At 44.1% G+C, this 24,157-nt stretch overlaps 2 protein-coding genes across 2 annotated transcripts; one reads left to right on the top strand and one right to left on the bottom strand.

Moving 5' to 3' along the window:
* The first annotated feature begins 51 nt into the window (after positions 1 to 51).
* On the top strand, positions 52 to 8,752 carry LOC310851724 (phospholipase A2 inhibitor and Ly6/PLAUR domain-containing protein-like). Its single transcript, XM_083754387.1, has 6 exons — positions 52 to 176; positions 906 to 998; positions 2,642 to 2,752; positions 4,393 to 4,545; positions 6,912 to 7,055; positions 8,238 to 8,752. The coding sequence occupies exons 2-6, from the start codon at positions 950 to 952 to the stop codon at positions 8,378 to 8,380; spliced, it is 600 nt and encodes a 199-aa protein (XP_083610513.1). The 5' UTR covers positions 52 to 176; positions 906 to 949; the 3' UTR covers positions 8,381 to 8,752.
* Positions 8,753 to 9,793: 1,041 nt separating this feature from the next.
* Positions 9,794 to 17,756, bottom strand: LOC310851725 (phospholipase A2 inhibitor NAI-like). The gene is made up of 6 exons (XM_083754388.1): positions 17,588 to 17,756; positions 16,345 to 16,437; positions 14,566 to 14,682; positions 12,690 to 12,842; positions 11,384 to 11,524; positions 9,794 to 10,187 (listed from the first exon to the last, which is right to left on the bottom strand). Exons 2-6 carry the CDS (start codon positions 16,391 to 16,393, stop codon positions 10,048 to 10,050), a joined length of 600 nt encoding a protein of 199 aa, XP_083610514.1. The 5' UTR covers positions 16,394 to 16,437; positions 17,588 to 17,756; the 3' UTR covers positions 9,794 to 10,047.
* Positions 17,757 to 24,157: the final 6,401 nt, after the last annotated feature.

The following is a 24,157-nucleotide window of genomic DNA, read 5'->3' as shown; positions in this document are numbered from 1 at the left end:
GAAACTGAAGGAATGGGATTCAGAAATCTGTAATAGGAGGAGGAGCTTAGGAAATACGTCCTCAAATTCTTGTTTATAAAGAGAGCAACTAATGAAAACAGAGAGGAAAACATCCCAAGCCTGTATTTTCTTCCTCTTCCTACAGACACCATCTTGACAACACCTGAGAACTCTTGGTAAGACCACCATCATCCTCTGATATGTTCCTAGTCCAATCCTTGAACTTAAGCTTACGAAAATTGTATTTAAGCTAGCATCCAAGTAGAATGGAACCAAGGAGTCTGGAGGCCGTATTCAATGTTGGTCCTACTCTGAGTAGACCCATTGAGGTGAATGGGCATGGCAAATGTAGGTTCATCGATTTCAATGTGTCTATGCTTAGTTGAACACAGCCCTAGGTCATCTGCCCAGTTTGATCTAATTTAGCCATGTTCAGGTATTGTAAATATCTAATAGCGAGATCAGGATGCTGGACTAGCTGTGCCTTTGAAACCTGATGTTCTTCTTATGCTTTTATGTTACTTCTGTATCTGGTGGAATTTGGATAAGTCATGCAGCCTTCTGTGGGTAAAAAAACCCCCTCTGTTTTTCCCCTCTGTAATGAAAGTGACATGCTTTGATATTATTGTTTCTGAATCACATGTGTACCATGACATTCACCAGAGGAGCACAAGGAGGTGCACAATCTCTCCCCACCCCAATTTTCCCCATTCATCAATGCTGTGAGATAGGTTAGGCTGAGAGAAGGTGACTGTCCCTAGGTCACCTAGCACATTTCATGACAGAGAGGAGATATCATTTTTGAGATTCAGAGATATGTAACTTGAGAATGTCCTCCCCAGCCTGCCCACCCCCCAAGCTTGTTAAATTTGCAACACTTCACCACCTAACAAATTACATTACAGGGGCAGTTTCTGTCTGAAGCTACTTAGCAGCATTTGGCATCACCATGAAGTTCCTGCTGGGACTCGCCATTGGCTTTCTGCTTGTGACTATAGGTAAGTAGGGATGGGAGAATCTGTCGATTTCAGTTTTTCCCAAGTTCTGAATGTGTCCATTTCAGTTTCTTCCATATTTATACTTGCATTTTTGCATGCACTCTTTGGAAACTGCATCGCAACCTTTGGAGATGTGCAAATGTTGAAGGATAGCTGTTTCAGTTTGTGTATTGTGATGAATGAAGAAGGCTTGCATTTTATTTTTTATTTAAAGTGAGCTGAAGCAAATTTCTTTTCCATCTCTGAAGGTCAGGAATGTTCCCGTTGTCATGCCATCTGTGTAACATTGTTATGGGAACCAGCATAGGTCCTGTGTGATGGGGAAGGGAGAATTTTACATAATGCAGGGGTAGAAACCTGAGGTTCTTCAGCCATGCTGGCTCAGGCTGATAAGAGGCTGAAGGACCACACACTCCATCCTAGTGCTAGACCCTTTCCCACCAGCTTCAAACCAAGAGGGAGGTCACTGTAGTATTGGAGAGGTTGATGCAAGCCCCACAATTGAGTCTGGTCCCCTTCAAAGAGGGGATAGGACTAGTTCAAACAGGAGATGTTTTATGCAAGTGGAAGGTCATGCTTGGTAGGAACTCAGGAGAGGGCCTTCTTGGTGGCTGTTCCTCCTTGTTGCCCTTCCACTGGCAGGTAGCTGGTGAAATGTGGACTGAATGAAGAAACTGTTAGGTGGATTTGTAGCTGGTTGACTGACTGAACCCAAAGAGTGCTCATTAAATGGTTCCTCATCATCCTGGGAAAAAGTGACAGGTGAGGTGCCACAGGGGGTCTGTCTTGGGCCCATTGTTGTTTAACATCCTTATAAACGACTTGGATGAAGGAATTGAGGGGATGCTCATCAAATTTGCAGATGCCACCAAACTGGGAGAAGTAGCTAATGACGCAGAAGATAGAATCAGGATTCAAAATTTCCTTGGGAGATTGGAGAAGTGGGTCCAAACTAGCAAAATGAATTGCAATAGGGACAAATGTAAGGTTCTGTACATAGACAGGAAGAACTAGCTGCATAGGTATAAGATGGGGGACACCTGGCTTACTTGTACACGTGAAAAGGGTCTAGGAGTCTTGGTGGACCACAAGCTTAACACAAATCAGCCGTGTGATACAGCAGCAAAAAATCTAATGTTATTCTAGGCTGCATCAAGTATAGTATCCTGATCAAGGAAAGCAATAGTCCTGCTCTATTCTGTCTCTATTCTGTCAGTCACTGAGGACAGGCTCCTAGGGTCACACTGGAGAAGGCACATGGAAAGAAAACTGAAGAGGAGTTGTTCTGTCCACTCCAAAGCTAAGCATTGGTGCTTCAATTTCAAGAGAACGGTGTGCAAGTTCTGTTACATACAGTGCAACTTCAATACCACTTAAGTCACTATTAAAAAAAGATACAGGATCACTCCAAATCATCTGTCCATGGATGTCAGAGAAAATAGTACACACAGCTGAAACGGAACACCTGGAGATCTGCATTGATCTTTGTAATGGGTCCCTAAAATAAAAATTGTTGCTTTGATATAAGATTATTGTATAAACATAGAAGGTTGCACATTCTTAGAAGGGGCGTAAATGTGAGGTTGCACTTCTGAATTTGCTTCTACCCTCCTGAATGGTGTGAACTGTTGGCCCTTTTCCAGGTGCTTCTTTGAAGTGTGAAGTTTGTATGGGCAGTGGCAACAGCTGTTCTGGCCCCATGGAGACCTGTGACAATGACACCTGCGTCATCTCTGTATCTGAAACCACTGTAGGTGAGTGAAATGGACCGCAAATCTGAGCCTGTGAATAGCTTAAGCAACACTATATTTACTCAGCAGCAGCAGTACCAAAGGCGGCAAGTCATACGGTTCAATTCCAAAAGCAAATAATCTTTCATGGGGCAACTTTTTTTTTTAAATTGTGTGAAGCTTTTATCCCCCTGTCAAGCATTAAGAAAGTAGAACAGATGAATGTCAGGCTAGAGTGAATAATTTCTTTTATGCAAGTGAAAGATGGAAAATATGAAGTCCTTTTATTTTTCTCTGTTTTTCCTTTCTCCTTTTCCCTTTCTATTCTTTTTTTCTTCTTTCCCCCTTCTTTTTATCTTATTTCTTCTGTCTCTCCTTTTGTTTTGCTTTCTGTTGGTATCCTCTGCTCTGGGCCATTATTGCGGTCCAAGGATTACCGTATTTTTCGCCCCATAGGGAGCACCGCCCCATAGGATGCACCTAGTTTTTTGGGGGGGGGAATAAAGGGGGAAAATTATTTCCCCCCCAGGCCGAGCTTCCCCCAACCCCAGCCCCAAGAACAGCCTGCTATCCGCAAGCCTAGGGAGCCCAGCGGGAAGTTGAGCTGGTCTCCCCAGGCTTGCGGAGAGCTGTGCGAAGCCCGGGCATGCTCTTCAGCACGCCCCAGGCTTCAGAATGCAGGCAGCTCTGCGCAACCCTTGGGAGACTGGTGCAACTTCATGCTGGTCTCCCGAGGGTTGTGCAGAGCTTCCTGAACCCTGGAGAGCGAGAGGAGTCGGTGCGCACCGAGCCCTCTCGCTCTCCAGGCTTCAGCGAAAGCCTGCATTCTCCCCATAGGATGCAAACACATTTCCCCTTCATTTTTGGAGGAGAAAAGTGCGTCTTATAGGGCGAAAAATACGGTACTCACACATGAAGGTGGCGGATCGCTGGATGGAAGGACCTTGAGTAAGAGGCAAAGAAGGAAAGACTTCCTCACGTGAGAGACTGGGAGAAGAAAGGAAAGCTCCCTGGTGAGAGCTGGAAGGGTCCACCATTTTCAGTGTGAGAAAAGGATTAAGAACTACCTTTGAGAGAGGACTCTGCATTTTCTTATCTCTTTCTTTCTCTGATGTTGTTTTTTTCTTTAGATTAGTTTCTTTAATTGCATTGTATTATGAAAAAGCTTTAATAAAAATATTATAGGGAGAAAAAAGAACATAAGTAGTAGAGCACTATAAGATCAGGCCAAAAGACCATCTTATCTAGCACTCTGTTCTCACCATTGCCAACCAAATGCCCATGGAAAGTTTGCAATCAGAACCTCAATGCAGCAACACATTTCTCATTTCTGATTCCTGGCAGCTGGCAGCTGGCAGCTGGCAGCTGGCTCTCAGAGGCATAGCCACTATGGCTAGCAGTGAATGATAGCCTTATCCTCATTTAACAATGGTTCCTAATCACGATAGCTATATCCCCTATTTTTTGTTTCTTAAATTGTTTTAGCTGTGGTTTTAAGCCCTCTTGAGCTTGGAAATGAACCTTGTAAATGGTTGTAGTGAATGCATTAAATATAGGAGAATTTTATATCTTCTCTTAAAATTAGAACTGGATATGGGATTTTCTGGCTAAGGAAACTAGCAGAGGCAAAACCTAACCCTTCATCCTTCATTCCACCCCTGCAGGTGGAATGCAAGCTCAGATAATAGCTAAAAGCTGTGAATCCTCCAACATCTGCAAAGACAGAACACAACTCCTCAACTTTGGGCGAGGGCAAGAACTAAGGACAGGAATCGCTTGCTGTGTAGGGGAGGCCTGCAAAACTGCAACTCCTCAAGGTAAGGCATACTTCACCAGGGCTAGCCCAAGAAATTGTACTTCCTGAGGTGAAGGGTGAGGTGGCCTGGTGAATATGCACAATGTCTGGTTGTTGTACACATTAAGCACTCAACTTGTGCTACTCTTAACATATGATGGGGATAATAAACAGGGAGGTCAGAGGGAAATGAATGCATTAAGTATAGGTAAAGGTGTTGGCAATTCAGTTAGAGCTGGAACGTATACAAAACAAGCATAATAATCCTTCACAAAGGTGATAAAACTATCAACTTGGTAGTTTGGGGTTAATTAACACCAGTACAGGATAGGAAACAATTGTCTCCATTCAGAAGGACGTGAAATGAATTGTGCCTCTTGATGAAGAAGTTTCACAGTGGAGCCTCCCTTTGAAATTGTTCTACACACACGCCTGTTTCTAACATTTAGGGGCATGAATTCAGGCTCATGGTAGTGGTCAGCACTTCAGAGACAGAAGGTAGGAGAACAAACCAAGCCATATATAAGACAATGTGACAGAACAATAACAATGTCACTTTATTTGTACCCTGCCCATCAGACCGGGTTGCCCCAGCCTCTCTGGGTAGCTTCCAACGTATATAAAAACATAATAAAACATTAATTTTTAAAAAACTTCCCTATACGGGGCTGCCTTCAGATGTCTTCTAAAGGTTATTTAGTTCCTCATCTCCTTTACATCTACTGGGAAAGCCCTCTGCCTGGTTCCCTGTAGCTTCATTTCTCAAAGTAAGGGATCTGCCAGGAGGTCCTCAGTATCTGGGCTGAATGATGGGGCTGGAGACGCTCCTTCAGGTATCCTGGGCCAAGGCCATTTAGGGCTTTAAAGGTCATCACCAACACTTTGAATTGTGCTCAGAATTCAGAAGGAGAAGATGTAGAAATTTTCCCTTTGCACTCATGAATGAGGGAGGAATAGGGATTTGCATACTCTCCAGAAACTGTGTCTACGCTTTCAAAATGTGAGGTTTGCTTGTGCTCTGCTCTTGGCCCACACTTTCTTGATGCAGGTCCACACTTTCCTAGTCCATGTTTGAGCACTTTCTTTCCCCCGCCTCTTTCCCTAGGAAAACACAATCTTTACAGTGGTGCCTCGCAAGACGAAATTAATCCGTTCCATGAGGCTCTTCATATAGCGGTTTTTTCGTCTTGCGAAGCAAGCCCATTGACAGTTTAGCGGATTAGCGCTATTAGCGGTTTAGCGGCTTTTAGCAGATCAGCTGATAAGCGGCTTATCAGCGGATCAGCTGATAAGCGGCTTAGGCTTAGGAAAAGGGGGGGAGGGAAAAAACCCCGCAGGAACTCGCAAGACATTTTCGTCTTGCAAAGCAAGCCCATAGGGAAATTCGTTTTGTGAAGCGCCTCCAAAACGGAAAACCCTTTCGTCTAGCGGGTTTTCCGTCTTGTGAGGCACCACTGTACTGCTGAATCGGAGCAAACAGCAATTCAGGTTTTCCACTGACTGTCGTTTGTTCCAGTTCAGTGGTAAGTATTGTGATTTCCTGGGGAAAGAGGCAGGGGAAAGAAAAGTCTGGAAATCTCAACCCAGATGCTATGACAGTGATGTAGCTCAGCCTGGTGGCTACCTGTGTCTGTTTCCAGAAGTTGTTGAAAGGACCTTACCTGCAATAGACCTGCAGACTCTAAATGGGAGGTCTGAGGGTTCTCTGTAGTTTTTTGCCTGGAACCCTCCGGCTCTGAGGAACGGGCATCTCAAATGCCTCTGGGCTGGGGAGATGCTGACAATATGGATTCCTCATGCACCGGGGCTTCTGGGAAAGTGGTACCATCAGCAGTTGATGAGGATATTAATTCCTTCACCTGTTCTGCCACCTTCTCAGAATCCATCATGCCATGCCCTTGACATTTGGGGTGTGGGTGTGTGACCCAGGACTATTACAACTTCCTAGTAAAATAGAGGACTGCCTCATGAGACCAGGGCCCTGCAGGATCTGATTTCTTTCCGCAGGGCCTATAAGACAGAGTTGTTCCGCCTGGCCTTTGGCTTGGAGCCAATTTGATTCCCTCCCACTCTTTTTTCCCCCTTTCTTTTCCTTCTCCTCCTGCGATGAGGCTACATTTTAATATCTTAATGTTCCATTATTTTAATGTTGTATTTTATTTTTGTTTTTAAGTTGTAATCATTCATCTTGTTTTTATTATTGCTTGTAAGCCGCTCTGAGCCCGGCCTTGGCTGGGGAGGGCGGGGTATAAATAATAAATTATTATTATTATTATTATTATTATTATTATTATTATTATTATTAGTTCAAAACTATGTTCTTCTCTGCATCAATGTCCTTGCTTTCTTTGCTCTCCCAACCAATGGGCTTTCACTAATTGGTTCCAGTGCCTCCACGCATCAACCAACCCAATGGGAAGCAGTGCCCAGCCTGCTTTTCTTTGCTTTCCGGTGTTTGCGATCCCAATGAGACGGTGGACTGCGTTGGACCACAGAACGACTGTCTTGAAATGGCTGTGATGGTTTCTTATGGTAATTCCAATTTCACATACACAATGTACCATTGAAGGAGAGTCAATGTCCTATATCTATTCTCTTCGGGCAAACTAAAATGCAGGTTGAAAAGCAACTGACAGAATCAGTTGCATGTACATAAAAATATGCATAAAATACATTGGTGGAGTCAGCACTACATGGTGCTACATAGCCCTCTGAACAGTTTGCCACTGATTTCTGCCCCTCCAAAACATTTATCTGTCCTATTCAGTGAGTTCATGCCACATACACTCTCTGAGACTAAAGAAGCCATAGAATCATAAAACCGTAGAGTTGGAAGGGACCATGAGGGTCATCTAGTCCAACCCCACTGGAATGCAGGAATCTTTTACCCACGTGGGGGTCAAACCCACAACCCTGAGGTCAAGTCTCATTCTCTACCCACTGAGATATCCTTCCTTACTTATTAGGTTACTGGACTGAATTACTCATTAGGTTAAGTAAATTACAGAGCAAAGACTCAGTGGAGATGGACATCTCTTCTTGTAATATATGTAAAATACATGAGAATTGGAAGGGGGTGTCAGGGGTCCTTCAGCAACTGACTTGGCATGTTGTTGTTGTTGTTGTTAGAATTTATATACAGCCCTATACCCGGAGGTCTCAGGACAGTTCACAGAATACATTTTTATATAGAATACACTTTATAAAGATGTATTTTCACCATAAAGTTGCAGAAGACCCACTTGGTTTCAGAAAATGGCTAGATGGGGATCACATAGTCTAAAGCCAGCTACATTGCTAAGTTTATATAGACTTACTTTGGTCTGTTTTTGTTTTTGTTTTTGCACTGTTATGCTGCAATGCTGTAAATACATCTGGGAATAATCCCCACTGAACTCAATAAGGCTTTCTTCTGAGCAGACATGTATAGGATTGCTGTTAATAGACTCATTAATTAGCCTTTGCTACGTATGAATAACAGCAATATCAGGTAACAGATTCCAGAGGTGGGGTTGTGCTAGTCTGTTGCAACTGAGGTCAAGTGGCCGTGAAACGTAAGAGATAGAAAGAGAGCCTGTGATAATTATATAGGCCAAATCACACCTGCAAATTCTTATAGCACAAGGGATGGAAAATGTCTTGGGACTTGGGCAGAGAGGGCAGTTGTTCGTGGAACCCAGGACTCATCGAATACATCTTGTCTCCCATATCCAGGAACTGTCATCGTCAAGGTTGTTCAGAAGGGCTGTGCCACTAAGGGGTTTTGTGATGGCTTAAAACTAGGTGAAACCACCATATCCGGCTTTTACTCTCACATCACAAAAGCTGAATGTGTGCCAGCCTCACGGCCAGAATGATGACTTCATCAGCTGCCTTCTCAGGATTTGGGGGCTTCTGCCACTGAAGAACCTATTCTGATCCACCTGTGTGCTGCTGCGTGAGGGGGGACTCTGCTTAAACACCTCTGTATCACTTATCTGCAACTTCATCCAAAAATGATTTCTACCTCCCAGGGGTAGAATGATACCCTCTTTGAGTGAAACAAATAAGTCATAACTTGCATGAAAAATGTCCCCTTGTTCTCCTAGAGCAGAGATGGGGAATCCTGTGGCCCTCCAGGTGTCAAGTGACAAGTGAGCAGGGCCACCCATCTGTCAAGCACTTGACAACATTATGCTTCTTTATATAGAGAGATTTTTTCAAAGGAAAATAAAAAAATTATACAACTTTTTCCATTTAACATTCAGTTTGTATTCGACTTCCCGTCTCCCCATCCATGGTTTCCCCACATTTTCTAATATCGCGGCATATTATAGTTCTTCCATACATTATGTCCTCCAAAGCATTCTCAGACATGTATTTTACTGCTGTTCTTACACCAAACCTGCTTGCGTTTTAGCTTGTTTGCATTTAAATAATAATAATCTGCAAACATTTTCCAATCCTCCTTGAACACAGTATCATCTTGATCTCTAATTTTACTACTTGAACTTACTAATTCAGCATATTCCATGAGTTTCGACTGTATTCAGTGGGCACTGCCTCATCTTGCCATTTTTGCTCATATATTATCCTTGTTAGGGTGTGGCATATAAAAATAAGTTCACATGGGGTTTTTTTGTGCATCTGTCCTAGTTATCCCTAAAAGAAAAGCCTCTGGGTTTTTCTGGGGCGGTGTCTTGTTGAATTTTTTATTTTTCTTTTAGCTCATTATAAATCATTCCCCAGAAACCCTTGGCTACTCCACACCTCCCCCACATATGGTAAAATATGCCTTCTGTTTCTTTACATTTCCAGCAAATTTTGATTTTGATTTATACATCTTTGCCAATTTGTTTGGTGTTAGGTACCACCTAAAAATCATTTTCATGTTGTTTTCCTTCAAAGCATAACTCACTGGGAATTCCAAATCTGATTTCCACAGTTTCCCCCATGATTCTGTTTCTATATTATGACCCATGTCTCGAGCCCAATACATCATAGCAGCACTTGCCATCATTATGAAGCCAAGATGGCAACTTCAGAAGGGCTCATTATCAGTGTCCATCAGCTGATTGGTGCAGACAGACCACTTTCAAGGGACCCCTATGAAGCCATAGTTTGTATTCAATGATAGTCAATGCCTTAGGTTGCACTAGCCAAAGCCAACCAAGAAGGTATATCACTGTAATAAAAAGGTCATTAGGAATATCAATGCAGCTGGCCAGAAATGGATTTCCCTATACAGTATAAAACTGATTGAGGTGTACAGAGAGAGAAATTACCTTGCATTGCTCTTTAGCTAGTTTTTATTGGTCATCACAAAGCAGCAGTCAATGTCCTCTTTGGGAGGAAATTACATTAGAGAAGATCGCAAACACGTGGGGAACAACTTGTGGCATCTCCCTAGGCTTTTGGTCTAATTCAGTGGGACTCTTCTTATCTTATTAGAAGCAATATCCTTGCTACCTAATACGGGAAGAATATAACACAATCTCTAATAAGGATCAATTCTGAGGAGGAAGTCTGGTGGCTGATGATTCATTCAAGCTGAAATGGGAGCTGGTGTGCACTCAGCTTTCGTAATATCAGTATAAACCCCTGCAGTAGCCACTTTGCCCACTTTCGCAGCACAGGCGGGTTGGGAAGCACAGCCATTCATGACGACGTTGAAGGTGAATTTACCTGGAAACAAAAAGTTCAGGGTCAGGAGAAAGAGCTAAACAGAAAGCGGGAGAGAGAAGTAACCTGGCCTCACAATAGTAGCTATTTCCTATCCATGTCAACGGAGGCCTTGTTGAAAACCCAGTAGACTAGATATACAAGGAAATTTATCCTAAACCAGCCAAGGGATGAAAGTATAGAAAACACTAGCCCAGGATCTGAGAGTCTGTGACCCTCCAGGTGTTGCTGGACCCCAACTTTCATTAGCCGCAGCTAACATGGCCAATGGTCAGGGATGATGGGAAGTGTGGTCCAACCTTGTGGAAAGAAGAAGAAGAAGAAGAAGAAGAAGAAGAAGAAGAAGAAGAAGAAGAAGAAGAAGAAGAAGAGGAGGAAGTACTATGCTTAGTTAAACTATGGAATTTGTTCCCACAAGAGGCTGTGATGGCCCAAAATTGGATGGCTTTAAAAGAGGGTTAGACAAATTCATGGAGGACAAGGCTATATGCGGTGACTAGCCACAAAGGCTATGTTCTACCTCCACTGTTGCAGGGAATCAGGGAGAGTGCTGTTCTACTTATGTCCCTCTTGTGGGCTTCCCATAGGCATCTGGTTGGCTACTGTGAGAACAGGATGCTGGAGTAGATGAGCATTTGGCCTGATTCAGCAGCGCCTCTTCTTATATGTTCTTAACACCAGGAGGTACACAAGATCCCCATTCCTGCCTAGAAATTTGGGGTGAGCAGATGAACTATTTCCACTCCATGTCTGTTTCATTGCATGGAATGTTCACTTTTAACAAGGCCATTGCCTTTCCTTTTGACTTCACTGTTTGCATTTCCAACCCGCTCCAACTGCAGGTGTGTGTAGTTGCAACGAAAGATAACACATCGAGCATCTGATGAAGAGGTCTGTGGTCCATGCAAACTGATGTCATAACAAATTTGTCATGGCAACATGACATGGCAACAAATGGTTGAAGGTGCCATTAGGGCCTTTGTTGCTTTTCATAGCTGACCTCAAATAATTGACTTAGAATCGTAGAGTTGGAAGAGACCAGAAGGGTCATCCCCTGCAATGCAGGAATCTTTTGCCCAACATGGGGCTCGAACCCACAACCCTGAGAGCTAGCAGACAGAGCTAGCAGGTAACCATTGAAGCAGTTTGACCAGGGGCTCCAGCTAATCTCCACTCGCAGACCTGCAATTCAGAATTACCATATGTGACTTTCTCCTCCATTTCAAGGCAGTAGTCCTCGGTTCCAATGCAATCCACAGTCTCTGTTTCACAACCACCGGGTAACAAAGAGTAGCAGCCTGGGCATTGCTTGCCATTAAGTTTGTTCAATGCTGGTGGCACTGAAACCATATCGAGAGGGAAATGGGAAATGGATAGCTTGTTAGGCAAAGCAAAGTTGGCAGCTGACACAATTCAGCTACTCCCTCTGTTCCCCGCCCCTGGCAGCACACATGTGTGGATGCTTCCAATTCTCACCATCTAATTTTCTTGCTGGATTTTAAAGTTAAAAACATGGGAAGTTACAAACACAGGAAGTTACAAACATATGGGGCTGCCCATGAACACATTCAGAAAACGTCAATAAGTACGGACTATGGTGACCGTAAAGCAAAGAGATCAAAATGATGAACTTTCTATGGAAAACTGGAGGCCTTTTTTTTTTTTAAGATCTGACGAAGTATTATAGTGATATGAAGTCGTGAGCAGGATTCGAGATGTGAGTGGTGGGAAAATAAAACAAAAAAGCAGTAAAATGATATTGGGGGGTTGGTAACAAGGCAGCAACCAAGAATCGGAACAAAAACATCAGGAAGGGAAGGATGGGAGGTCAAAAAGAAAAATCTAAGAGAATGGCATGTTGCCTGTGAAGTAGATTTGTTAAAATCTTTGAAAACTTAATAAAAATCCATTAAAAACAAAAGTACTGAATATGGCTTCCAGAATTCTGATGGGGCAGCCCTGTGCAGACACATTGTGAATTTTAAAAGTTTTATTAGCTGCTTGTTTCCCCCCCAACATAACACATAAACACGGAAGACCATAGGAAGCTATGTTAAACCGAATCAGGCTATTGGTCTATCTAGCTTAATAATGTCTATATTGCCAGTCAGTGGCTATCTGGGGTTTCAGGCAGGAGACATTCCCAAACTTACCTGGAAAGATATCAAACCTGGAACCTTTTGCATGCAAAGCAATTGCTCTACTTCTGAGATACATCTCCAGACAACATAGGAGCACAGGTCACGCCCCCTCCCCAAAATGTGCCTGGGGCCACAACCCCCGCCCAGCCCCACACTACACCACTGGGCCGGGTGGGCACTGATAACTTCCCCCTGTGGACAACACCATAAGTCTGGCCATAATTATTTGTAATTATTTGGCCCACAGCAAGGTAGGGGAGATAAGAATATGGCCCACTGGTCACACCCAGTTCCCCACATCTGTTTTAAAGGGACAGACGAACTTTCCAGGTTGTATGATCACTGGCAACTCACGGATACTTACGTTGAGGAGATACTGTCCTGCAACCATCTCCCGTGCAACAAGTGATGTGGGACCGAATGTATTTCCCCTGCCCAAAATTCATGTACGTTGGGGGGCCGTTGCAGACACTTGAGGATGCACAGCTCTTTGAGATTGTCTGTGTTGTCGCTTCACCTGCACAGCAAGAAAAATGGGATTTGGTTAACTAAAGAATCGTGGCAAGAAAAATTGATGGACTATGCAGAACTGGCAAAATTGACATATAAGTTACGGGACAAGGATAACTGTGACTCTAAGGATGACTGGGAACCTTTCACAAAGTATTTGAAGACGCAACAAAGCGAACCGGACTCCTTGGCAGGTTTTGAATAAACATTCACATATTTTTTTTCTGATAATAATTAGCTAAACAGTTTGAAGACCTATACAACTCTGTAACATGCAGAAAATAGCATTATTGGAGAAACCAAAGACTAGAACTGAGGGAAGTCGGGGGGTGGGGTGGGGTGATGGGTTCTGTGGGGGGAGGGGGAGGAAAAATGGGGGGGAATAAGGATATGTTTTTGGAAAATATGTTTTGTTATAACTTTGAATAAATAAATAATTAAGAAAAAGAAAAAGAAAAATGGGATTTGGTTAGAAAGCTGCAGTCACCAACTACTCTCACCCTATACCTGTGCAAATTAGCTTTGTATAGCTGGGTCGAAATTCCTCGGGGGGGGGGAATCGTCTGGGTTGTTCCTACAGGTGTTTCTGCAGCACAGGATCCTCCAGATTCAAAGCTTATCAGCACCATTCTTTTTCTTGTTCTTCTTTCATTATATGAATATTGGTTCCTCAATTTTTATACATGTACACACACTCAAGACTGCTGCCCCTGCTTGATCTGCTCATCAACCTCACCTACCTCTTTGATAGCCACCTGTCAGGGACTGGGCAGAGGAGGAGGAATAGTGGAGATCCCCTCCCCATCCTGACCCTTCCAGGGAGGAGAAAAGGAAAGACAGTCTAGATTTACAAACAGTGGTTTGCGGAGGTCACAGCTGAGAGGCAGATGCAGGGAAAAGCTGGGAAATCATGGGAGAGGAGGGGCAGGCAGAGCCAGAGCAGCAGCTGGCTGACATGTTATCACTAGAAAGCATTCCAGACCCACCATCTCCCAGAACCCGGCGAGCCTTAAAAGTAGAAGAGCAAAGAGCTCGAAGACAGAGGCGACTTAGCAGCACCCATAGAGGGGACGAATAAGGAAGTGGGAAAGACACGGGGTGGAGATTCACTTGGGACAATGCCATTATACAAGATTCTGGATTCTACAGCCTCTCTCTGTAAAGTCTGAAATAAAAAAGGACTGAAGGAAACTTTTCCTTGTCTTTATACTTTCCTGGGCAACCAGCCAGGAGCTGCTGACTGCATCCTGGCAACACCCTTCCACCACACCTGACTAAACCCCTGTTCCATTTTCACCCCACCCATGCCTACCTACCCCACAACCCCCTCCAAGTCCCTCCCCTCCCAGCTTGCCTTAAGTCCCTCTTCTCCCCTCTTCCCTCCCAGCAAACTGCAGCATGACAACAGCCTTATATTTTTATGTATATAGGGATACACAAACACAAGCATCCCTACTCTTTCTCTTGCCAACTATTAGCTGTTAGGAGTCATGCTAGTTGAGTGCTCTGTCCCTGGCTCTGTCATGCCAAAGGCATGAGGCTGGTTGCTGTCAAACTCTTGTTCTGAATGAGCAAATTAAGTCCTCGCTTTGCTGTATGTGTGCAAAGCTCTTGCTTCTCATTTGAGCTGTAGGCTTAGTAGAGGCTGTAGAGATCTGGGAGCACAACTTCCCCTGCCCACCCTCGCTGCAAGGAGGCATTTCTGGACTTGTCTGTCTCAGACAACTAACCTAATGAGGTTTCCGTGTAGGCAATGGCACAGGTGTCTTGGCCAGCGTCACAGTTCTCCATCCTGCCAGCACAGCTGCTGCCAAGGCCACTGCAGACTTCACATTCCAGAGAAGTGCCTGGTGGAGAGAAAGCGACACAGTGTCATATCCATTTGCACGGGTCTGCCATGCCTCTGCATTTCTTCCTTCAGCAACATGAACCTTCATGCATTCACAGGGCAAGGTGTGACCACAGGTGTGGGGCAGACTATCACCAGCACATAACTCCGGCGCTGAAAAGTAAGCAGGGGCTGTCCATATGCTGTTGGGTCAGCTTCAAGGTTATTGTGTTCCTTTACAAGCACCGTAACAATTTGGGTCTAGGGCAGTGAAGGCCAAACTTGGCCCTCTAGCTGTTTTGGGACTACAATTCCCATCCTCCCTGACCACTGGTCCTGTTAGCTAGGGATGGTGGGAGTTGTAGTCCCAAAACAGCTGGAGGGCCAAGTTTGGCCATCACTGGTCTAGGGACTCGGCTACATTAGTCAAAAAACAATGCTTTGAATGCATTATAAACATGCAACACCAGATGGCACCAGAGAGCAAACAAATTTTCTATGCCATTTTTACATAGGGTTGTTGCTGTTTTTTTGTTTCATTATAACGATTTAATTTCTGACTTATTTACAGTGGGTTTTTCCCTTGTGTAGATCCACCCCAGGAGACCTCAAGGACTGCCTAATTCCCCATATTTCTGCCTGATCATTTATATCTTCAGGGGAGGCACTGTTAGTTGTTCCCTATGGCTCATATGCATGGCTCAGATCCACCAGGAACCAAGGACTGGATGTCAAGGACCTCATTTTATGGAAATCCCTTTCGGTGGAAGTCAGAGAGGCTCTCTCCCTGCTGAACATCTGGTGCCTATTGAAAACTTGTTGTTGTTACAGCAGGTGTTTTAGTTGAAGTTTGTTCTTCTAGTTTTAACTGATTTTTTATTGTTTGTATTGCATCTTTTTAAACTGCTTAGAGATTATTGCAGCTAAGCAGTATACAAACTGTTTCAATAAATAAATAAAAAACAGTATTCCAAAAATGATAAACACTTAAAGTTCTGTGGCTTCCAACCCAAAATCTTAGGGAACACAGTTTGGTGGGGTTGCTGAGAATTCTTTCTCTTAGAAATATAACTCCCTTTGCAGAACTGCAGTTCCCATAGCTCTCTAGCAAAAGGGATGGACAAGATATTCAGAATGGAATGTGATGTCAGCATAGAGATACAGGAGACAACCAATTCAGTTCACATTTCAAAACGGACCTCCCTAATTGGCACTTTCTGAAACAACTAGTGAACTGAAACATCACCATCTGCTGAAATCTGCACTTGTCTGAATTTTGTAATGTTGCTCTCTGGCCAGGTACTGTGTGTAAAGATGCATATACCGGGGTTAAGTGTGTATTAAAAATGCACGGGTTACTGAAAAGAACATACAAAGATTCATTACATTAGGGTGATTGCTTTGGGGAAAAAATGCACATCAAAGCATATTTCATACCAAAATGCTAATGCATATTCTTGAAGACTTATTAAAAATAATTACAATTGCTGGTTGATGTGGAAATGTGTAGAATTCAAGTGAGAAACTGGGAGGAACCTAAATTGATAGATTTGCCTATCTGCCCCAGTTTAAGTCTATTTTGGAAAGCTCTTAAACTATCTGCCAGGGAATGGAAAATAATTTTCTCCTGCCAATGAAGCTACAGTATTTTCCATAGGAGTGCTTACCAGGCTCTACTGACCTGTCTGTATTAAAACTGAGAAGAGCAAAAATCCCAGGAGTTCCTGCATGTTGATGGGGAAGGATCACAGAAGAGACAACAAGACTGGTGTATCTGTAATGATATCAACATTCAATGAACTGTTTATCTAAATATCATGTTTAGCGCCTGTGATTCTCCTCCTCCTTTTTTTTATCCTATTGTACCCACCCACTGCAGGAAGATCAAACCTATCCATTCTTAAGGAAATTAGCCCTGAGTGCTCACTGGAAGGACAAATCTTGAAGCTGAGGCTCCAATACTTTGGCAACCTCATGAGAAGAGAAGACTCCCTGGAAAAGACCCTGATGTTGGGAAAAACTGGGTGCACAAGGAGAAGGGGACGACAGAGGACGAGATGGTTGGACAGTGTTCTCAAAACTACCAACATGAATTTGACTAAACTGCGGGAGGCAGTGGAAGACAGGAGTGCCTGGGGTGCTCTGGTCCATGGGGTCATGAAGAGTCAGACATGACTAAACAACTAAACAACAACAACCCACCCCAAAATGGTAAAGGCTACAGCTATCATTCTGAAATTTCCCAGGTTCCATCCCCTCTGAAGGGGTGGCCATGCCTGCTAATTGCATCCAGTTCTGACAGAAGATTTTAAAATTTATAGATCAAGGTAGCTCCTGTGTCTGCAAACAAGAGTCACTTTGGCCAAAAGGGGGAGAGGCGTTCTAGCTATGTCTAGATTCCCCATTATAACAAATGGGACAACAGAAATTCGTTTATACAGAATGACTCAGAACCCAGAGCGCATATCAAAGCATAAAAAGCACAGAGTGATTCAAACACCAATCAATTTTTTTAAAAAAAAGACAGAGTACAGTGGTACCTTGGTTTAAGAACAGCTTAGTTTATGAACAACTTGGATTAAGAACACTGCAAACCTAGAAGTAGGTGTTTTGGTTTGTGAACTTTGCCTTGGAATAAGAACATGTTTCACTTCCTGTTGAATCTGTTCCATTCGTAAATTGAGTCCCCTGCTGCTATGGGAAAGCACACCTTGGTTTAAGAATGCTTTAGTTTAAGAACGGACTTTCGGAGTGGATTAACTTCACAAACCAAGGTACCACTGTAAATTTCTGTGCCAACTCCTAATATATACCAGCACCTGTTGTACATTGCAAGACAGATACTGGGGTAACTAAATACATTGGAGAGTTTATATGCATAGAGTTGAAGAAGGACAAGGCAGGATAAAGACCAAGGAACTCACCCAAATATCTTGAGCTGCTTTTCCGTTCTGGGGAACAGCTGCTCCGAATTGTAGAATTTGCTTTCTGTTTTTCTCCTGCCTTATCCGTCACTAATATAGGAGTCTTATGTACCATGTTGCTGGAGGGTTTGTTTGTTTTTTATGACACCCACAGAAATAACACAGGATTGTGGTTTCTCCTCTTTCTCCCACAATCCTTTCCCCATTCTGCAAACAAAAGGAAGCCAGCCAACAGCTTGGCACAACAAGGGCAAACACTGAAGGCAGAGAGGTCACTCTTGTGACTTCTTATCAGCTTTAAAAAGTCAAAGGAGAAGCGAGAAGGAGGAAGTACATCCTAGAGGTTAAGGGTAGAGCTTCTGACTTTGAGGATCTCCTGTTCTGAGTAGGGGTGGGGGTGGGGATGACCCATTAATTATTGCCCCTGCAAGGTCCTCCTTTATGCCCCATTCATTGTTGCCTCTGTAATGTCCTCCACATTCTAAATTGCTGTTTGTTATCATTATTATTAAGGGACGCAGGTGGCGCTGTGGGTAAAAGCCTCAGTGCCTAGGACTTGCCGATCGAAAGGTCGGCGGTTCGAATCCCTGCGGCGGGGTGCGCTCCCGTCGTTCGGTCCCAGCGCCTGCCAACCTAGCAGTTCGAAAGCACCCCCGGGTGCAAGTAGATAAATAGGGACCGCTTACTAGCGGGAAGGTAAACGGCGTTTCCGTGTGCGGCTCTGGCTCGCCAGAGCAGCGATGTCACACTGGCCACGTGACCCGGAAGTGTCTCCGGACAGCGCTGGCCCCCGGCCTCTTGAGTGAGATGGGCGCACCAACCCCAGAGTCTGGCAAGACTGGCCCGTACGGGCAGGGGTACCTTTACCTTTACTTATCATTATTATTAAATTTATTCATTTGGTTTTTCAGATTATAATTTTACAGTCACATATCCAATATACAACATAAAAACTAGATTCCAAGGAATCTCTTGGCCTTCCCTCCTCTTTGTGGGTCCTACTGTCAATCATTTCTTCCTGCATCTTTTATGATAATCCAAATCTTTTATCTCTCCATTGTATCCAAAATTCACCATTAAACTACAAGTGATATTCCAATCCTACTAACGATTTTAACCATTTACAATGGTCTTTATGATAAGGTATAAATTTCCCCCATTCCTTATTAAAAATTTTGGTCTTCCTGATTTCTGATTCTACCGGTAATTTTTAGCCATTTCAGGATAATCCATCAACTTGATCTGCCATTCTTCTCTGGTAGGTACATTATCTTCTTTCCATCTCTAAGTTGTTGGTTTTTTAAGCACTATTATAAACCCAGAGCCAACTGTGAATGCAAGCAACCAGAATGTGCTTTAACAAATGACACTGGGCACCAGCCAGTAGATTGACCAGACAGCCATAGGAAGCTGAATCACACCAAGGGCCCCTCTAACTCAGTACTGGCCCTGCTGTTGGTCTCCACAAGCATCACACAAATAGGAGCTGAAAGTTTAAAATGTGCTCCCCACCCCCACCCCATTGTGTTTGGGCTAAAAGTAAGTCCTAGGTTTGCAAAGGTTGAATGCTGGTGTGCAAGATTTCAGATGGAAGTCTTTCTCCGACCTAGGACTCAGCTACATTAGTTAAAAGTGTTTTAAATGTATTATAACACTGTGACACCAGATGGTGCTGTAGAAGTGAAATCGGAATTTTACATTTTGAACTATAATACGGGTTTTTAAAGATCATTTTCAGGTCATTTTTTATAGCTGTGCATATGCAGCCCAACTTGCAGATCCCAAGGAAAGGCTATCCTATATACCACTAGACACCTGCCTAAAGTGGTGAATGGTGGCAGATTATGAATGCTGGAGAGTGGGGTGGAAGCAGCAGCCCCCCCCAAACAGAGACACACCATTCCCATTGAGCCCCCTAAACTATCTCCCTCTGTGTTGTCTTAGCTAACCTCTTGCCCCAAGATGTACTGGAGGAAAATATTCTGTTGGCAGTGCTGAAGGGAGATTCAGCTGCCAATCTGACTGAATTCGGTATGTGGAAAGGGGTGTATATCTTTGTGACCTTGTCTTCCGTGAAATATTTTGAGCTGTTTCTGACCATGGATAGGATCTGGGGCCTTTTCAGTGTCAAGTGCACACTCTAGCACATTGAGATTGCAGCAATTCTCTGTCTTCTTTTTAAAAATCAAAGGCATCGTTTATAGAAATGTGAACACAATGGCAAGTTGCTCTAAATGGCCTATGAAAAATATTCCCCTAAAAAGCATTTGGGTATATAAATAATGCAAGATTTAGAAAAGCTTGTGAAATGCCATCATGATAATTTAATGACAGGAGTCCAGACATTACAGGAAAGATCAACACCTAATGCTTGCGAAAGATGGCAGCATTTAAGATGATGATGCTTCCCCCCAATACTGTTTCTTTCCTTAAATCTCCCACTCAAAGTAGACCTCATTACTGCATGGCAAAAACTATTGATAGTCTTGGGAGAATAAAAAGCCTACAATAGAGCATTAATTATTGTGGTGTCCCCCAGATCATTTGACTGTACTGAAACAGAATAATGTGTCTACAGAGTTTTTAATATTATGGTATTGTTCAAGATCTGACAAGGGTATGTTCAAAACCAATCTGCATATTAATACACTGTTTATGCTATGGAGGGAAAGTATGTGTGGTTTTAAATGATATTTCTAATTTCTAATTCCTTAGGGATTTTGGTAATGTTCATGGACCAGAGGTGCAGCAGGCAGTAACATAACTCAGGGCCTTCTTGGTGGTGGTGCCAACCTGGATTGTGATTCCCAGGGATCTCCATCAAGCCCCATCACTGTGTGCTTTTGAACATTTGTTTTAAATCTGGTTATTCCAGAACATTTCATCTGAATATTTTCCTTTCATAAAGTGCTGATGCTGTCCTTTTTCTAAGACTTCAACTATGATTCGTGGATTGTTGCTGATTAAAAATGTGAAAATACAGCATTTTTAAATTCCATTCACCTCTATAATTCACAGAGGATGGTTCGGCTGCTTTTGTTATGCCCTTCAAACCAGATTGCACCACCAGCGGAAGTATGGTGCAACTCAATAACTGGAACAAAGGTTCATGTGTTACTTTCAACAAATGTACAATCTGTGAACCTGTGTACACAAACAGCTGGTCTGTACACTCACACAGTTATTCACATGAAATGCTTAATGAGTGTGCAGTGTATGTACCCGTGGACGCAGCAACTGAGATGCACAAATCAACAAGTGTATACTCTTTCAAATGACATCTATCCATATGTAGAGGCAGCTTGTACCTGTGCTCAGTGTGACTATGTAAACAACACTTTTTATAAACAATAATCTGTGGTAAAGCAGTAATAAGCCATGGTTAACTGTGGACAGTGTAAATTGCAGGAGGCCATGGCCTGTGAGGGGATGACGTACTGGACAGGAAAACCGCAGGGTCTGCTTTGCCAGCATGTTCCCGTGATGAAAAGCTTACTGCTATGCCTATATATTGATAGATAACCTAAGAGGCATGTTCAGTAAAAGTAGACATGAAGAGAATAATAAACGAAAGGATACTGTAAAAAAGCTAGGATGTCTGTGAAGAAGTGTGAAGGAATTTGCTGACACTGACAGTTGAATCTACGGCCTTGCTCTTCCTCCAGCCCATGGCTGTGGTGTTACTTTTGCTCTTCTGATAAAGTTATTGCTTCGTTACCTACAGGGGTTCCAACTATAGGGGGCTCTGGGGGCCCAGGCACCCACAAAAAATTGTTGTGAGTGCTCAGCACCCACACTGCAGGGCCTCTCACACAACTTCTGGTGCCCTACGAAGCACTGGAAGTCACATCCAAGGCCTTGCAAGACCTTGGAACCTGTGACATCATGATGTCACGTCATGTGCACTGGGCACCCATAACCTGAGACCCAGGTTGGTGCCCCATGTTACCCAACTGTAGCCTCTTCTTTGTTACAGGACTTGATTTCTATGCCTGTGCAAAGCTAAGGTGAGGAAAGCCTGTGGACTGTACTTTTGATGGGTTCCCCAGCAGCAGCTGTTCTGACCAAGTAACAGATGTCCCCATCCACAACAGGTGTGCTTTATTGCTTTGGGCTGGAAATCACAGAATGGCCCAGGGCTGTCAGGGGATGGAGTATGGGGCAGGAAAGCCACAGGAGTCTGCTTTGCCAGCATGTTCCCCCCAGATAATGCCCTTGGGAAGCAGACACCAGCAGGATGGAAGCCTCCTGCTCTTGGCTGATGGTGGAAGATGATTCAGCATCTCATACGTTTAATAAGGGCTTACAAAACCAGTGTAACATTAGCTCTGCCCCATGGACCAGGTCGGGTGTTCCCCAAGTCAACTCAGGTTGGGTCAAGGGGGATGTGCGCATCCTTAATACCTACACATACATACATCCCAGGCACTCACCTCCTTCCTGTCCTATACATGGACTGCTTGGCTTCCTGTATGGGTTGCCTTTGAAGTGTTTTGGCATGGAGTGGGAGAAGGAAATTATTAACAGAGAAAGAAGTATAATGGCTGGCTATTGAAAATCATGGGAAATATTTGCCCTTTGCACTGGAACAAATGGATCCTTGTTCTACGCAGCAAATGTAATCTGACCACTCTGGTTGGTGCAACCTCGTATGCATACAATTGCCTAATTGGGACTCAACATCTTGATTTTGATACCTTTTCTCTGGGCTTCTTTATATCCTTAATCCACTGCATTGATTGCTCTGGAAGGTGGCCATCTGAATACATGATACAAACAAGGGGCCTTCTGAGGCCATCAGGATGGAGCCCACCCCACAAAACTGAACTGAACCCACAAGAGTCAGTGATGGCCACCAAATGGCTATCGGAGGCTACTAGCCATTATAGCTATGCTCTGCCTCCATGGTCAGAGCCAGTTGTTGGTGAAAACCAGGTGATCCTGGAGAGCCAATCCTGTAGGGCTGCCTACTATAAAAGCTTGCAAAATCAACCTGAGCAGTTCCGTGCTAAGTGATTCTTTGCTGAAGCTATGCTCTCCGAAGCTCCATACTGGGTTAAGGTTCTTTCCAGCCTGCTATCTCCCAGGTTGAGGGAGTGGTTGATCTGGAGGAGGAGGAGGAGGAGGAGGAGGAGGAGGAGAAGCAAGAAGAAGAAGCAAGAAGAAGAAGCAAGAAGAGGAAGTAGACAATTCAGTATAAACAAGTACAAAAGTCCTCTCTCATCTGAGGAACTTGGGAAACACACCACAAACCTGTTGCAGCAAATATACTTTCGGTGAAAAGAAATAGATTGGGAAATTGTAACTGGGTGAGGTTGGGTACATTGGCAGGAAATGTCTTTCCACATCCTCTTTCATCAAGGATGTTAGCCTTTGCCGTGAAGCTCTGAAACCCACACCTGAGTCACAAGGTGGGTCAATAAGCAAGATTTGACCTGACTGGATTGGTATAATCAGCTGATAGCAGGATGTGTGGCTGCTGTGAAATGGGCAAATTCCCTTCTGGGAATCATCAGGAATGGAACGAAAAACAAAACTACTAACTTCAGAGATGTTGGCATCCCTCTGCCTCGAGAGACAATGGAGTGTGCCTCTGGCAGTGAAGTCAAACTGCTGTGTTAGCAGCACTGAAGTGACCTCCCCAAGGTGCAAAGCTGGGCAGTGTAAATGGAGGTCCTGGGATGTCTAGGCGATCAGACCTCCCTCTTGGCCATGCTGATGTGGTCTAAAAGAAAGCAGAGCAATACTTTTGGCACCAGCTTGACTGCAGAACTTGCTGGAAGGAGGGGCACAAGTTGCCATCCAACTGTCTAGGGATTTGTGTACGGTTAACTCCTTAGCCTTTTCTTCTCCTGTAGATATCCCACAAGGCAGTGGAGGTTTAGGATCAGAGTTTTTCTTCTCCTAGATAGGCTACCTTCCCAGGTTGACAAGCCCTGTTTGCCCCTCTCTTCCCTCTTACAGCATGTGCAGAAACCACCTTCTTGACCATTGGACCCACTATTGGTCTCATCCACTCAGTCCACCAGAGCCTGTCTTCACTTGCAGAGTGAGTCCCTAACTCACCAAGGGTTTGAGACCTGTTGGCTGTTAGCAATTTCACTCCTCTGGTGCTGCAGATGAGATTGTTGTAAACCACATCTGCAGCATCAGAGGAAGCTCAGAGGCACCCCCAGGGCGTTTTGCCAACATTGACTACCCTCACCTGTTTTAGCCAGGGGTCAGCAAAGTTTATCTTGACTGGGCCGGATCAGTCCCGCGGGGATCCCTTCATGTGCCAGATCACGCGTGCGCGTCTGCAATTTCTGGTGTCTGCGTCTGCACAGACGTGATTTCCGGTGCCACTGAAGCGAGTCCCCGCGCCCCGCTCACCGGTTTAGCGCAGTGCACAAGCAGGCAGCTTGGTTCGGGGGCGGCGGCTCGGGGGCTGGTCAAACAACCTCCACAGGCCACTTCCAACCCCTCGGCCTTAGGTTGCTGACCCCTGGTTTTAGCTGTCCAGTTAAAACCATTTCCCGGTGGTGTAGCTACTGTTGCATGCTGACAGCTTCTAGGAGCCACAGGTGACAG

The sequence above is a fragment of the Podarcis gaigeae genome, assembly GCF_964106915.1.
Source record: "Podarcis gaigeae genome assembly, chromosome: 8".
Taxonomy (NCBI): Eukaryota; Metazoa; Chordata; class Lepidosauria; order Squamata; family Lacertidae; genus Podarcis; species Podarcis gaigeae.
The sequence above is the reverse complement of the archived record's forward strand: the minus strand, read 5'-3'. Positions and strand labels throughout refer to the sequence as shown.

Coding starts and splice junctions, on each gene's coding strand:
- LOC310851724 (XM_083754387.1), top strand. CDS start 950: ATGAAGTTCCTGCTGGGACTCGCCATTGGCTTTCTGCTTGTGACTATA. Junction 999..2,641: donor CTTTCTGCTTGTGACTATAG/GTAAGTAGGGAT, acceptor GCCCTTTTCCAG/GTGCTTCTTTGAAGTGTGAA. Junction 7,056..8,237: donor GGCTGTGATGGTTTCTTATG/GTAATTCCAATT, acceptor TCCCATATCCAG/GAACTGTCATCGTCAAGGTT.
- LOC310851725 (XM_083754388.1), bottom strand. CDS start 16,393: ATGCAGGAACTCCTGGGATTTTTGCTCTTCTCAGTTTTAATACAGACA. Junction 11,525..12,689: donor CAGGACAGTATCTCCTCAAC/GTAAGTATCCGT, acceptor ATATGGTTTCAG/TGCCACCAGCATTGAACAAA. Junction 10,188..11,383: donor GGAGGAGAAAGTCACATATG/GTAATTCTGAAT, acceptor TTTTGTTTCCAG/GTAAATTCACCTTCAACGTC.